Source organism: Gavia stellata, chromosome 17, assembly GCF_030936135.1.
Source record: "Gavia stellata isolate bGavSte3 chromosome 17, bGavSte3.hap2, whole genome shotgun sequence".
Lineage (NCBI taxonomy): Eukaryota > Metazoa > Chordata > Aves > Gaviiformes > Gaviidae > Gavia > Gavia stellata.
This window is the reverse complement of record NC_082610.1, coordinates 10,775,284-10,790,590: the sequence shown is the minus strand read 5'-3', so window position 1 is coordinate 10,790,590 and position 15,307 is coordinate 10,775,284. Positions and strand designations below refer to the sequence as shown.

The following is a 15,307-nucleotide window of genomic DNA, read 5'->3' as shown; positions in this document are numbered from 1 at the left end:
TGTTTCCATTCAAATATAGTCTAAGTGGTTTCCTTAAATGTAGCCTAAAGAATCTGTACATGGTTTGATTCTTCTCCCACTGGAGTCAAGGAGAGTTTCACCTATCTTCAGCATGAACAGTAACAAACACTACTAGAAAGTGAAAAGTTGCTGAGCTCTTGATTTATTGTCATACCACTATGATTCCCTTGAAATATCCCAAATAGTTTGGGAATCTCATAAAAAATACCAAATTCTATTAGTAGAAGAGTTCCTCTACAAAACACTGCTGTTAGACAAACTAATTTTCTAGTTAGACATGCAGTTCTCTACATGCACAAGCTCTGCAGCTGAGTGAAATCAGCACCAAGTATATGTTAAGTCACTTATTTGCAATAAACAACAGTAAAAATACAGAGTCTTTTCTAGAAAAGGCACATCTACATTAATCCCTCTAAGCAGATTCTTGGTAAGCCCTGAGAAAAAGGTAGCACAGCACCTGAAAAGTCACATCTCAACAAGGGCACTCTTTGGAAGTGTTGGTTAACACCCACAAAAGAAGTTAGTGCAGCTAAGCTGAAGCACTGTGGTAAACTACACACAAATATTCCTGCATGGACAAGTGTCAGTCTTATACAAGAAAAAGGTCACTAATATCATCTTGCTCACAGCCCAGCCATTGACAGAAGCTCCAGGGTGTCAGTATTTCAGAGAACTGTGACATGACTGGTTGAGACCAAAGGCTAAACAAACTGGTTTATTGCATTGATCTGTATCAACAGTGCAGATTTAAAACAGAAACCTGCAATATCATAGAGTCATAGAACAGCCCAGGCTGGAAGGGACCTTGAAAGACTATCTGGTCCAGCCTTTCATAGGAGAGGGAGCCTAAATGAGATACAGTCCTGAAGAAAGGAAAGCTGCGAATCAATGACTATATTTTAGAATGCTTGGACATTTAAAGGTTATGCTTAGCTACTACTGTGACTTTTTTTTTTTCTCTTAAAAGGTGGAAACTGTAAAGATTTTTCAAAGAAATTTTGAAGGTATAAACAAAAAATATATTCCTGCTGAACTACAATGAGTCTTTCAAATTATAAATAAAATTCCAGTAGAAAAAGTTTCGGTGCCCTTAGGATACTTATTGCAATTTCTGTTGCCTCCAGATTTGGATAGAATGTCACATATTAAAGACCTCTATTCTACCAGAAGACAAAATAAATTTGCACCATTTTTCCTCCCAAAATAAATTCTGTAAGTCCATTCTTGTATCTCCTTGTGTTCCTTTGAAATACTGAGCCAAGCTACTACCAAAGTGAAGTTAAAGTAGAGATTCGGATTTTTAATTTTAATTCCCCTCCTCTTACCTCTTTCTGCCACTTCACTATGTGATGAGGTCCTAGATAGCTGACTTTGTAAGCGTTCTATTTCTGCATCTTTGAGAGCTAATTGCTCTTGAAGCTGGGCTATCTCAGCCTGAAAGAGAGTACAAAAATTCAGAATAACTTTGTCACCGATTCTCTATGATTCTTTCCTATGAACTAGAAGACTTCTAAGCATAACACTTTACTTTGATTGATGTCCTGTTCCCAATTCAGGACATTCCATAAACACTGTAACAACCTTACATATTTCATGGTGTTACTATCCTATGCCTTTTACAGAAGCTCACTTTTTCCAATGCAATTATCTTTCGGAGAAGAGAGACTTACAGAAGGGTAAGATTTTCAAGGATTCATGTAGGTAAAGAAATTCTGGAAAGTTCTCAGTGCTACAATACTGGTCATATAATAGTGACTATTATAGGGCAAGTCCTGAGTTTTGCATGAAGACCACTAAAAGATAACAAAGCATTTTAAAAAAAGATACTGTTGTTTTTTATCCTAGTTACTACTTACTAATATAACTGAGAATCTAATAATGCTGAGCCCTCTTCTCAGCAGCATAAGAAAACTGTTCTTCCTCACATAAGATACTAGAGCAAATAGGCTAGAAGCAAAGCATGGCTTGGAAAACAACCACATATATGCAGAAAATATCAGTGTTCATTTACACTTACTGCAATTTGTGCTGAAACTAGATTGGGATAGAATATTACACATTAAAGACTCAACAGTACAGAGTAAAAAGAATTCTGTGATTGTCCAGCTTGAAATACAGTGACTCTCATCTCTTTTTCCTATTTATGAGAAAAACTGTCAACAGCATGCTTTCCTAAGTCAGGAGCTTCATTAAGATTTTCTTCAGCAGCCTTAAAGCCTTTATTAAATGCAATATTCTGCATTTCCCCCAGCAAAAGCATACCAAACCTCCTTGCAGTTAAAGAAAAAAAGGAAACAAACCAAATCACTCTATGACCAGTTTCCCAAAATACTAAAATAAAGCAGGAAAATAATGCAAAACACCAAACAACATTATGCAAACAGGGAAAAACATGGACTCATTTACTCTAATACACAAACTTATTTTCACCAGGAAGCAAGCAGCTGGATGGCAGCAAAAGATCACCACTCTGCCTGCAATTCCATACGGAACAGAATAATCTGCCTTGTTGCATCTCTGAAGGGCTCTTACACTTTCCAGTGACTAATACGCTTTTTATATCCAGCCACTGAAATACTCCTATTTCTCATCTAAGAAGCTGGAGCAACAGGAAGACAAAAGCTGCAAATGTCTTAATAGCAGATTTGGATTTGCCTCCCCTGGTCTATTTGATGTCACAGCTCTTTCTCCTTTAAATGTTTCATTCCTGTCATCTTTACAATTATTTTTCTTCTTCCTCTCTCTTTCCTTATACTTTTCTTCCTTTCTAGTCCTGTATCTTCTCTTACTCAATGGGTTTTATAACTCTTCTTTCTTATTTTCATTCTGCTCCTACACTTTTCCATAATCTTTATCTGTCTTGGCAGCTGGCCACACACTGCTTGAGAAAATATTTTCCCAAAGACTGTTCATTTCCACCACGTCAGAGAAAGCATTTTCATGGACACGAGAGCTATTATCTTAATAGGAAAAAAGACATGATAGCAACATTTCAATATTCATCTAAGAATTCTCAAAAGAAAGAAATGCTAACACAAATAATAGCTATCTGTTGTTTCTGGATCAAGCTATCAAGTATTAAAAAGAAAACTCAGTTTAGTAATTTGAAATGTTTCTCCAATATCCAACCACAACTCAAAAAAGTCAGTCATTCGTACGAACAGGGATTATAGTACTACACAAACAAAAGCAGATGCGATTACAGCATGAAAGTGTACCTCAAGAGGGAAAAATAATAAGGTGATTTTTAATTTAGTGGAAAAGGGCTAAAAATTCAAACTAGAAATAAACTGCAACTGTTTAACAATGAGAATGTTCACCTAGAAAAATTAATTACTGGGGAAAATGATGAAATGTTTCAAATGTCGACTTTCTCCAGATTAAGATACAACAGCTTTCCAGGATTTAAGGTCAACAGAAGGGTAAGGCAGCTATGCACTTTGATATACATGAAGTCAAAGCAGATGATCTAATGGTGTATTTTGGGCTTACCGTCTTTTAAAATAAATTCCATAGTAAGTGAACACCCAACCAACTTTGCACATCTCTTCTCTTCAGTCTGGAAAGAATATTCCCCAGAGGCTTGTCACCATTACACAAATAAAAGAAAACCTTCAAAGAAGCATTTCCTCAGAACAAGTCTTTTGCAAGTCAAAATGCCTTTTTTTTTAAATAAGAATTATAAAAAAGGTAGAAGACTGGAAACTACAGGGAGGGAGCAAAAGGCACAAAAAGAAGCTACAAAACCAAATTACCAAATCCTTATTCCAAAGATGGTTGAAGATAACTTGACTTTATAGTAGACCCTGACACAAGGCAATTGTAAGAAGAGTAAATATTGCTGAGAAGTGGAGTGTATCCATTTCCAGCTGAAATAAACCTGTCATTAGTAAATGCCAAGTATTCTGCTTACTTTAGTTGCTTTTAATTTCCATTCGTATTGATTTCTTTCATTTTCCAGTTCTTCCACTTTAATTTTGAGGTGTCTAAGTTCCTGTAGCAAACCCTGCAAAAGAACAGCAGCTAAAAGTAAGATTACTCCAGTAGATACTGATTTTCCACAGTGCTGAATTAAAGATCATGCATGAGCCACACAGTAATGAACACTGAACCACCACATAAAAAACTGTGACCTAGTCTAAGAAGACAAAAAACTCTTTTGAATTGACAGATAGGAATACTTTTCTCAAACCCTCCACCTGAAATTATGAGCAAATTTCTTAGTCACATTAAGGAATGCAGCTGAGCCTGGTGAAGCCATGTGTCTCTCAGTGAAAATGAGCCAAAAAAATCCACAACTGCAGTCTCATATAACATTAACTACTGTTTTTTGGGGGGGAGTTGGGCTTTTTTTTTTATTGTTTTGATTTAGGTTTTTTGTTTTGTTTTGATTTTTAGCCACCTCAAAGTAAGCAGTAATGCAGTGCTAAAGCATTACTAACTTTCATTAAAGTGACAATCCTCTCCCCAACCAGGGGGGAAGACAGTAACAGTAAAACAGTAGTTGAAGCTACTTGCCAAGAAAAGTAACACTCAGACTAAATAGTATCTAGCAAGTTACAGATATTTAATACCATGCATGTACTGTCAACTATAACTACAAATATGCTACTTTCAGCATTGATGTTTGCCACTTTGCAAACTGAGATTATGCAGCCTAGAGCTGCAGCCAACCAGGGTTCCTAACATTTTCCATCTATCCCTCTGACAAAGTTGTCTCCTAAATGTCCCTTCTCCCTTTCCTTGTTAGAACCGTATCTTATTGTTCATTCTGAAGGACAACATTATTAAATCCCTGATGGAGCTCTGATGAGACCAAATGTCTTGAAATGAAGGAATGGAAAAATTTGGAAGTGTAACTCAATTTTGGAATTCTGTATAGTATATACATTAAGCAGCCATACTAGTATCTTGGATTAAATTAATGTTTATTTTGAATGACTCCCAGATTTGACTCTTAGATTATTTCCCCAATACGCAGCTTGTACTGTAGTCTAATAGTTCACTAATTAGTTCTAAACAGAGGCAAGCTCAGAAATAATAGCACTATTTTCAAAATAGGCATCATAATCCAAATGAGTTATTTTTTGTAAAATAGACCTATGAGAAGAATTACTGAAAAACTCCCTCAGAATGTAAGCAGATTATTTATAAAATGAGTTCTGGGGATCCAAATTTTAACCAAAGAGATACGTTAACTAAACTAAACTGATTTAAAAGCAAGTATTAAAATGGATTTTTTCAGGCATACTAGTAACATTCCACCTTCAGTTTATGCAAAGTAGCTGTTGTTTTGACATGTGACATAGTTTTAACCAAATACAACTAGGATCTGTAATGTAAATTCAAAAATGCTTTTCTAGTAACTGCTAATGTCAGATAATAAACAAAAATGTGTTGGATTTGCTATTTTAAAGGTACAAGCAGATTATTTTTATTATGGCTCTTCACATTTACTTTAACATTACCATTACAAAACAAAGGATACATTTCAGACAGTCTTACCTGAAACTGTATTTTATATCTGTGTTGAGCTTTTAAGATATTCAGGAATTAATAATCTGTGTTCAGAGGACTGGTTAGGGTGCACCATCATGCACGGCTAGGGTGACATTATCATGAGGAAAATGACTAAACTACAAAACCATGCTAGCATGCTGCATATCAAACAGCCAAATCTCAACTAAGGAAAAAAAAAAACAAACCAACCCCCAAATAAAAAAACCCAAACCTCACCACACCACACCAGCACTACAGACCTACAAGTAAAATGAAAATCATAAAAAAACCTGAAAGAGGTGATTGGGTCTTACAGATATCTATGCTTTAGTAGACAGATATCAACGGTGACCAAATTTGTTCAAAAAATTCAGGGTGGGGTGTTTGGGGTGGGGTTTTTTTTGGTAATTTTCATGACCACCTCACTCTTCGCTAATGAAAGCCACAAAGATTAATGTCAATAATTCACAACATAGCTCTGGTTAGCGGAATTTAGTTTCTGCAAGAGAAGAGAAGAGGCAAAACACAGGCTTCTGCTAAGGTGTACTTCTCGTACATCACACCGAGAGCAATTCTTCTGGCTGAGAGTCTCTACCACTGATCTTGGACTAGAGTGAGGACCATTAGGTGTCAAGTCTGGTTTCCTATCTTGAGAATTTCTTTCTTGTATTCTACTATTAATTTCCAGCTGCAGTCTACACATCTGCTCCTGTAGCTCACTGATCAGGTTCACTACTGACTGAAAACATGGGAAGAAAGGAAAAAAAAAAAGAAAAAAAAAGACAGGTGAGAAAGAAAATGATGCAAAGAAGGTATTTCTACAGTTGCAGCACAAACAAATACATGAAGCACGTCAAAGGCAAACTAAAAAAAGACAGATGATGTCTTTCCCTTCTGATAAAGTATATGCGAATAGGTATAAATCTGAATATTGCACAAAGCTACAGTTTAAATAGAACAGAATCTGTATTCCAGACTAGTTAATGATTCTGATCCTAATGTGAAGATCAGAATTTGGCCCCTCAATTTCAGAAACTTATCCAGTCACATGATGTCAAATATCAGGAAAAATTGGAACATATGTTAATACCCTACCTCACAGGCACAATTTTGCTGAAATGGACTTGATTACATTCATTTACACAGCCAAATCACCCACTAGGAAGAAATTGCTAAGTGCTCAGTTGGGGCCATAACCTATTCTTTCACAATTTATACACCAAATTTACTAATAAAGTAATTCTGTTTCCACGTCTAGCACGTGTCAGAAAAATAACTCCATTAATAATAACTCGATTAATTAATAACTCTCACCTCTGTACCTGGCAAGATCATGGAGCAGATCCTCCTGGAAACACTGCTAAGGCACATGGAAAACAAGGAGGTGATTGGTGACAGCCAACATGGCGTCACTACAGGCAAATCGTGCCTGACAAATTCGGTGGCCTTCTACAATGGGATTATAGTGTTGCTGGATATCAGAAGAGCAACTGACATCATCTACCTGGACCTATGCAAAGCATTTGACACTGTCCCGCACAACAACCTTGTCTCTAAATATGAGAGACATGGATTTGATGGCTGGACCACTCGGTGGATAAGGAATTGGCTGGATTGTTGCACTCAAAGAGTTGCAGTCAGCGGCTCGATGTCCAAGTGGCGACCAGTGACGAGTGGCAATCCTCAGGGATTGGTATTGGGACTGGCGCTGTTAAACATCTTTGTGGGCAACATGGACAGGACAGTGGGATTGAGTGCACTCTCAGCAAGTTTGCCAACGACACCAAGCTGTGTGGTGCGCTCGACACGCTGGAGGGAAAGGATGTCATCCAGAGGGACCTTGACAAGCCCGAGAGGTGGACCTGTGCAAACCTCATGAAGTTCAACAAGGCCAAATGCAAAGTCCTGCATGTGGGTCAGGGCAATCCAAAGCACAAATACAGGCTGGGCGGAGAATGGATTGAGAGCAGCCCTGAGGAGAAGGACTTGGGAGTGTTGGTTGACGAGAAGCTCAACACGAACCGGCAGTGCATGCTTGCAGCCCAGAAAGCCAACCATATCCTGGGCTGCATCAAAAGAAAAGTGAGCATCAGGTCGAGGGAGGTGATTCTCCCCCTCTACCTGGCTCTTGTGAGACCCCACCTGAAGTACAGTGTTCAGCTCTAGGGCCCCTAACATAAGGACACAGACCTGTTGAGGCGAGTCCAGAGGAGGGCCACGAAGATGATCAGAGGGCTGGAGCACCCCTCCTATGGAGACAGGCTGAGAGAGTTGGGGTTGTTCAGCCTGGAGAAGAGAAGGCTCTGGGGAAAGACCTTATAGGAGCCTTCCAGTACCTGAAGGGGACCTACAAGGAAGCTCGAGAGGGACTTTTTACGAGGGCATGTAGTGATAGGACAAGAGTAATGATTTGAAATTGAAAGACGGTAGATTTAGATTAGGTGTTAGGAAGAAATTCTTCACCATGAGGGTGGTGAGGCACTGGAACAGGTTGCCCAGAGAAGCTGTGGATGCCCCAACCCTGGAAGTATTCAAGGCCAGGTTGGAGGGGACTTTGAGCAACCTGGTCTAGTGGAAGGTATCCCTGCCCATGGCAGGGGGGTTGGAACTAGATGATCTTTAAGGTCCCTTCCAACCCAAAACAATTCTATGATCCTACGATTACCTAGCTTGCTAGCTAGGCAGTATCTTGACATGGAGAAAGAGTTCAGCAACATACACAGGAGAAATCAAAGGATACCACAGGAGAAAAAGTAATGACTTTTAAAGTGCTGGCCAGCTTCTTGGCATTATGTGTATCAGTGACACACACAAAACAAATCCAGTTACAGAAAGCAAACCAAAGACAAGTATTAAAATCTATATAACATTTCACTTAAATTCCCTAACTCATTAGCAAATAGTGCTGGATATTTTCTCAGGTATTACAAGTTTGGAGTGCCTTTCTCTTAATTTTCATGTACATTAACAACATATGTTTTGTGATTTCTCAATCTTCTCAAGTGGAATAAATTTAATGAGATTTATCCATCTCCCAAAGGAGTGAAGAAGTTTTTAGTGGACAGAACAACAGATGACATGGCATCTTCTGTTAATTGTCATTTTTTGTTTTCTTCATTACAACGCACAAGAGTCCTCCTGTAATCTCAACTCTCTGGTGAACCAATAATCTCAAAGCCAGGGAAGAGCTACTGCAAGGACAAGACAGGACACTATTCTGACCAGGTAAGTATTTAACACAGCCAGTCTCAAACTATATCAGCATCCACAGACAACTTTAAACATTCACAAAGATTCCCTTTCAAAAGCGTATGCATCAGGTAAAAGAGTTTCACATCAGTTAAGTATTTTTCTAGGGCACTGTGCTTAAGATGAAATTCAGAAAAACAGTTCTATGTGTTTCACTTCATACATATTATTCTCAATCAGGATCACAATGTCTGATGCTCATCCTCTTTTATCCAACAAACTTTTTATGCACATAAATGAGGATTAGTTCCGTAAACAATCAAAAAATTTAGGAAGAGTAGTGGACCCCAGCATACCAACTCTGCATTATCCAGTCTTTTATAGGCTGACATGTTTTGCCAGGGCTGCACAGATAAGAAAAGATTGCCTCCTTCAGCATCAGCTCCCCTAGGTGAAACCATATCCTTCAGATGTTCAGTGGCTACATTAGCCACTTTGCAGCAACACAGTAGGACGATGGTGAGGAGAACGTCCCACTAGCTAACTCATTCTCTTATCAGAGCGCTGCAAAGCAGAACACCCGTAGTACTAGCTGTATGTACAATTTAGATACTATCCACAATCCCTCCATCTTCCATGCTTTGGTTTTGTTTCTTTTTTACCATCACCTCCACAATCACATGCCTCACTGAGCAGTACCAGCTGGAGACTGGAATCATCAGGACACACATCCATCTCTTGCTTTCTTTTAAGCACCAAGGTTTTAGTCTGTGCTCATCTGTGACAGAGAACATTGTTAACCCATATGAGGTTCTGAAGAACCACTGCTTAAACAAGATGCACAGACTTTTAAGCAAAAACTGACAGCTGCTCCAGTTGTGGCAATGTGGGAAAGTGCAGAAACACTTCTGCTGCTGCCTTGTAATTCTTTTCTCTTTTGCCTCACATTAAAAACAGGAATGGGAAATGCTTTGCATCCATACAGACTTCCCTTGGGGCAAACTTGACAGTACAGAAATGGCAGAAATCCTTACACCAGTGAAGGATAAGAGGTCTATGGAGGAGAAACAGATGAACTCCAGCTGCAATATATGCTTTTACAGTTGTTTCTAGTTTCAAGGTAGAAAAGGCTTCTCATGTTTGAGATTCTTTCACAGCATGGAAATTTATTAACATACTATATCTTCAATTTGATTCAGGTGAGACAACAGACCAAACTCCCCAGTGGGAGTTAGTGGCTCACTGACTCAAGTTTCTTTGAAACTGCAAGTAAATATGCACTAGATGTTTACTTCAGAAGTGTCCACACAAGAGCCACAAAACACTTCCCAACAGCTTATAGCAAACTTCAGATCCTCAGTATGAAAAATCAAAACCCTCAAAACTTATCCCATGCTAGAAAAAAAAAAGTAGGAGAGAAGAAGGGCTGCTAAGCAAGTTGAAATGGACAATTATTCCTGCAGTCTTCTGATAGTGATAGAAGGTCTCTTTTGTCTATGTTCAGGATCTGGGCTGCCATTAATCACTTGGTAATGGTGCTCACTCATACCTTGCTACATTAAGAAAACACATTTCCAAAATTTCTAAGGCTTGTCAGGTAAGAGAAAAGCTACACAAACTCCCTCAGGTGGGATTTCAGAAACCTTCACAGCATCACTGCAGCAAAAGTAGAACATTATTCCACAAAAAAGGTAGTAAAATTACAAAGCCAAGAGTGAGACTGTCCATTTACAAGCAGCTATTCTCGCGGCCCCTGTGTTATATATATAAATAAATGGCACTTTAAATTTAGCATGTGCTTTTGAAGAGCCAGAGAAAGTGGCATTCAGTGTGAAATTAATACCTTTGAGAGGAGGTTAGAAATGCTTGATAAACTCTTTGCTGCTAACTAAAGCCAAAACTAAACCACAGCTGCACAACATAAAGTGAAACGAATCTGACACATTAAAACTTGCTCATATTTAGAAGGTTATCTTAATTTGTTTTGTTTCCCCCTAACCCAACCAGAGAAATAATTCTACAGATAAATTCTATGTGACTGGAAACAGCTGCTGTGAAATAAGCCAACACAAAATTAGAGTACAGAGCAAATATATTTTAGCTGAATTATTCTGCAATGTCACATTTAATTTTGAACTTTTAAAACCCTGTTATTATATTTAGAAATTGCGGGGTCAGCTATGCAGTATAATTAACAGGCTGTTTAAAATGGTTTAACTACTGGATGCCTCTGTAACACACGCACTAGGGTGAAAACTAAGGACTGTTACTTCTGATAGTAGCAAATCTATAAAATCTCTGTACTACTCACCTCTGTCAATCCAAAACTCAGTCTTGAAAGCAGCAATTAGCCATCTGCAGCCTATAGGAAAGGCTCTACCTCTGTCACCCATAGCTTTGTTCCACTTATGTAAAAATACTAATTGCAATTTCATTTGAGGCAGTATACACTGTAAGAGCATGTTATAGTAGCCACAACATTCAGAGATAAAATTACAACAAGATTAATTTCATTCAGTCACTGTCAGTTTGGAGAACTGTCTCACTCTGAAGCAATTAGGTTACCACAACACAACTGCGTATGCATAAACAAGAGCAAAGTAAAGGGAGACCATTGGTGTACATCAGAGTCGTTTATTCACTAGAAAGACGTAGTTGGGCAGAGGAAGCAAGGAGTTCAGGAAGACACGCAAAGATATTACCCAATTTAAGCAGCAGTTGTAGTCTAATAGTATGAAGAAAATTAATTAATATAAATTTCATTCTGATGTTTGAAATTGTTTTTGTATTGAAAATTAGTAAAATTTGCAGTAAAAACATGCTGAAATAGGATTAAAGCATTAGAATTCAAGTAAGCATCCAGTTTGACTGAACGAAACCCTTGTTCATCTAGACAAATTGGATTAATACTTATTGAGGACAATCTGAAATAATTTTTAAAATGGCTCAAGGAACAAACCAAAAATGCTGTTTATTTCCCACAGCTTTACTTACAACACCCATTTTCCTGGCTTTGTATACACATGTTTGTGACTTTCAACAGGCCAGAAATCTAATCACATCTTGGGACAGTTAATAATTCAGGGCAGACTTGACACAATGATTCTCAACTTCTCCATCAGATTAGAATCCTTTTCCATCTCAGCAGGAACGTTTCCTATCACTTAGCAGTACAACAAAGGCTTCCAGGCTGATAAAGCCCAAGTTTTCCATGCAAGGGGGCCACACACCTTGCTGCAGTGGCAGAAGAATTTCACAGGCCATAGCCTCACCCTCGTAACAGGCCCAGACCTACTGGGTACTTACATGTCCTGTCCATGCAAATGCACTCAACAGCTTTGCTGCCTTCCAGGAGGTCAGGCTGACTGTGCATTGTCCTGCAACAACTCAAGCAGCCTCCTCTTCGTATTTGACATGTAATGGGAAGAGCTGAAGGCTTTTCAAAAAGATGGCTGTTGGGAGCAGGCTGCCATCTGTAGCAATTAGGCGCTGCACAGACCTGTTTAGAATTTCAGGTAGCACGAGTCTGCTTAGGCCTTCTGTACACAAGACACTGACAACTACAGGTGAAAGAGCATGAGAAGGCCACAGATGGTAAAAACAGCCTCTGGTGCCTCTCTGGCTTGCAACCTCAGCCAGAAATTGCTCTCTAAGCTATCTTTTAATCTCTAAAAGAAAACTTCAGAGGATAAGTAAGTCCAAAAACAAACACACCCCAAACGTATTATGTCACTGCAGGTAAATTACTTATGCATAGTTATAAAATATTCCACTAGCAACGTTATGGAGAGCAAACAGTTTTCTAACGCTGCCTGGATTTCAAATTCTCCTAAGCCAATGTGGAGCATAAAGTCTCTTTTCAGTCAGCAACGTACAAATCTTGGACCTAGTAATCCTCCCTTGCCAGGTAATCCTCTCCTGCTAGTTGGTCCCCTTACAGGACCACTGAGTAGGGCAACACATGGCAATTCATATGAACTACTGTCTTCCGTAATCGCTTTCCTTCCCAGCTCCCACCTGCTGCTCACTACCATGAAATGGATGTTGTTCATGTGATTCCCCGTTTCTTACTCTCTTTCTTAACCAATATGGTAAAAAGCAAAGCTTCTTTGGTGTCCAGAACTCTCCACATCTGAAGGGGAGTAAGGATTAGAATTTCCTCCAATGCATATCATTATTTTGCACCATTTATTATGTAACCAGAAGGGGAAAGGCTCATTTGAGGAAAATGCCCTGCCCCTTGCCTTTCCCTCCCAAGTGCCATGAATGCATTAAAATCACCAAGGGCGATCATCTAAGTAGTAGTTTGTAGCACCCCTGATACTACTGAGCTGACAGTCTTCTCTGCCACATAAACGAGGAAGAAGAGCTCTGGTAGGCCTCACGTGGCCATGCCAGTCCAGCTCCTGTGGAAAGGAAAGGGTTAAGCGAACACCAATTGTAATGTATACTTCTGGAAGGGACTTTGTGCCTTGATTAAAGCCAAACAGCAACCTTTGAAGTATAATGAGAGAGGGGAAAAGAAACCACATCCCAAAAATGCATAATCATACTCCTCACTGAATTCACAGGATCAATGATATGGCCTGTGCTGCAAGCACGGAAAATCCTATTGCATGCTCATTTCAGGTCAAAAGCTCAGGTGTATGACAGCATACCATAGACACATGATAGAAAAATAAAAAGAAAACAAGCTAATGAGAGAAACTCACCTCAGCTTTGCTCTGTTTCTCTTCGTATTCACTCTGTTCCTTTTCCATACCAACCAGCTTAATCTTCAGGTCTGAAACTTCAGCCATTAGATCTAACTTTTCAGTCTCTAGTGATGTTCGACTTAGCAACTCCTGAAAGCAAAGGAGAACATTTTCTCCAGTTATTTATTTGAACGCTGACAGAACGCTATTCGATTTACTGGCAGACCCATAGAAAAGTCTCTACCCCAGCGTTTAACACTTTCAATACAAAAGCAAAATGATTCTCTTCTTCAAAAGTCACATTTGCTACCGCTTTACGATGCAAAAAACGCAGCAAGATAGATTTGATGTAAGCATTTACTGCAGGCAGAAAAAGTAACTAAAAAAAAATAAATAATGGTGTGATTGGCAAGTTCATATGAAAGCAAATTTCTCTACCTCTCTTCATGGCATGTAAACTTTGAACTGGTTGAACTGTGTGTTTCTCGAGTTCTGCAGCTATTTTCACCTAAATGTTCTCCTGTGTTAATCACTAAACCACTGTGTACCCCTCCCTATTTCAAGAAAATGTGTGGCAGAGTTAATCCCCAGGCAAGACATGAAATCAGAAAACAATACTAAGGCTGAACAAACACAAACCTACATAATGCCATACAGACCTTCACATGACACATTACAAAACAGTTGGCTACTTCCTAAAATACTCGTCAGACAAAGCCACATTTTAGTATTACAATGAAACATTTTAGAACTTCTTATCATGTGTCATTCAATAAAGGATGTATTACAGAATGAGCACCCTAACCAAAACAGAGTACCAAAGACAAGCAAACATTTCTGCAGTCATGCTCATAGTGCTTAAAAGTTTACACCATGTAGTACTTGTTAACCTTTGAAGGCTACACACTCTGGAGGGAACAGCACTGAATGAAAAGTGGTATGCCCTAACTGGAATCTAAAAAGCAATTTCTAAACAATTGGCCATGACGATTGCTTGTGTACCCCGAGTTTGTTTTTCAGATTGCAGAGAAAGGCATACTTTGGACAGAGTGGTATCACTGTGTTTGGAAAACATTCAGTATTCACACCTTCATTAATCTTTCAGTTTTCAAGAAAGCCAAAGCAAAAAATCTTCCAAAATTTAACAGAGCGTACTATATATATAAAATGCTTCTGTTGGCCTCCATTTTCAGAGAAAAAAAGTCCATTCAGGTGTTTAAGCATTACTAAAAAATCAATACCTAACTTATGAAGTGCCTAATTAACAAAAGAATGCAGGTTTCTAAATGGTTAAAATTTTTTATGGTAATTCATAACTCACATTGGTGTTTTGATCATATGAAACGCACTGAGGAATGACAGCAGAGTCTGCTTTGAATTACATGGAAGTGACTTAACTGAAGTTGGCATAGTTATTCTGGATCTACACTGATGTTACTGAGTAATCAGAAACTGCCCTGTCCATCACCCTTTTCTCATCTCTTCCTCTTCCACAAACTCTATGTTGTAGACTGTGGCTCAGAGCCAAGGAAGCCACAAAGGTTATTTTAAAAATTATACAGTTAAAGTTTATTTGGAACCCAAATCTACTCTACATGTAAATTGTTTTATTTTGGTGGGGAATACTGCCCAAATCAAAAATAGTACTAAACTTGCATCTGCATTGCAATACCAATTATCTAAGCCACCCGCTATTCCCAGTGCCATGCCCATTCCTGCTGACATTGACAATGATACTTGTGTATGGATGGGAAAATAAACAGAATGTAGCCTCATGGGTTTTTTTCCCCCCTCTCCTCTCAGAATGAAATCAATCAAGCACTAATCAGGAAAACAGTGCACTGACTTTTTTTATTGAGAAACTCTAAGAGGCAGTCACCTAATGAAATCCCAGTAGTAGCTGC

General features: G+C 38.7%; 1 protein-coding gene across 1 annotated transcript in view; it reads right to left on the bottom strand.

Annotated features, from left to right (window-relative positions):
- PPFIBP2 (PPFIA binding protein 2) overlaps positions 1 to 15,307 on the bottom strand; it is an 88,610-nt gene that overhangs the window by 23,085 nt on the left and 50,218 nt on the right. The window contains exons 5-7 of the mRNA XM_059825999.1: positions 13,422 to 13,553; positions 3,935 to 4,027; positions 1,347 to 1,455 (exon numbers count right to left, since the gene is read on the bottom strand). Of these exons, the coding sequence (XP_059681982.1) occupies positions 1,347 to 1,455; positions 3,935 to 4,027; positions 13,422 to 13,553 (334 nt within the window). The remainder of the gene's footprint in view (positions 1 to 1,346; positions 1,456 to 3,934; positions 4,028 to 13,421; positions 13,554 to 15,307) is intronic.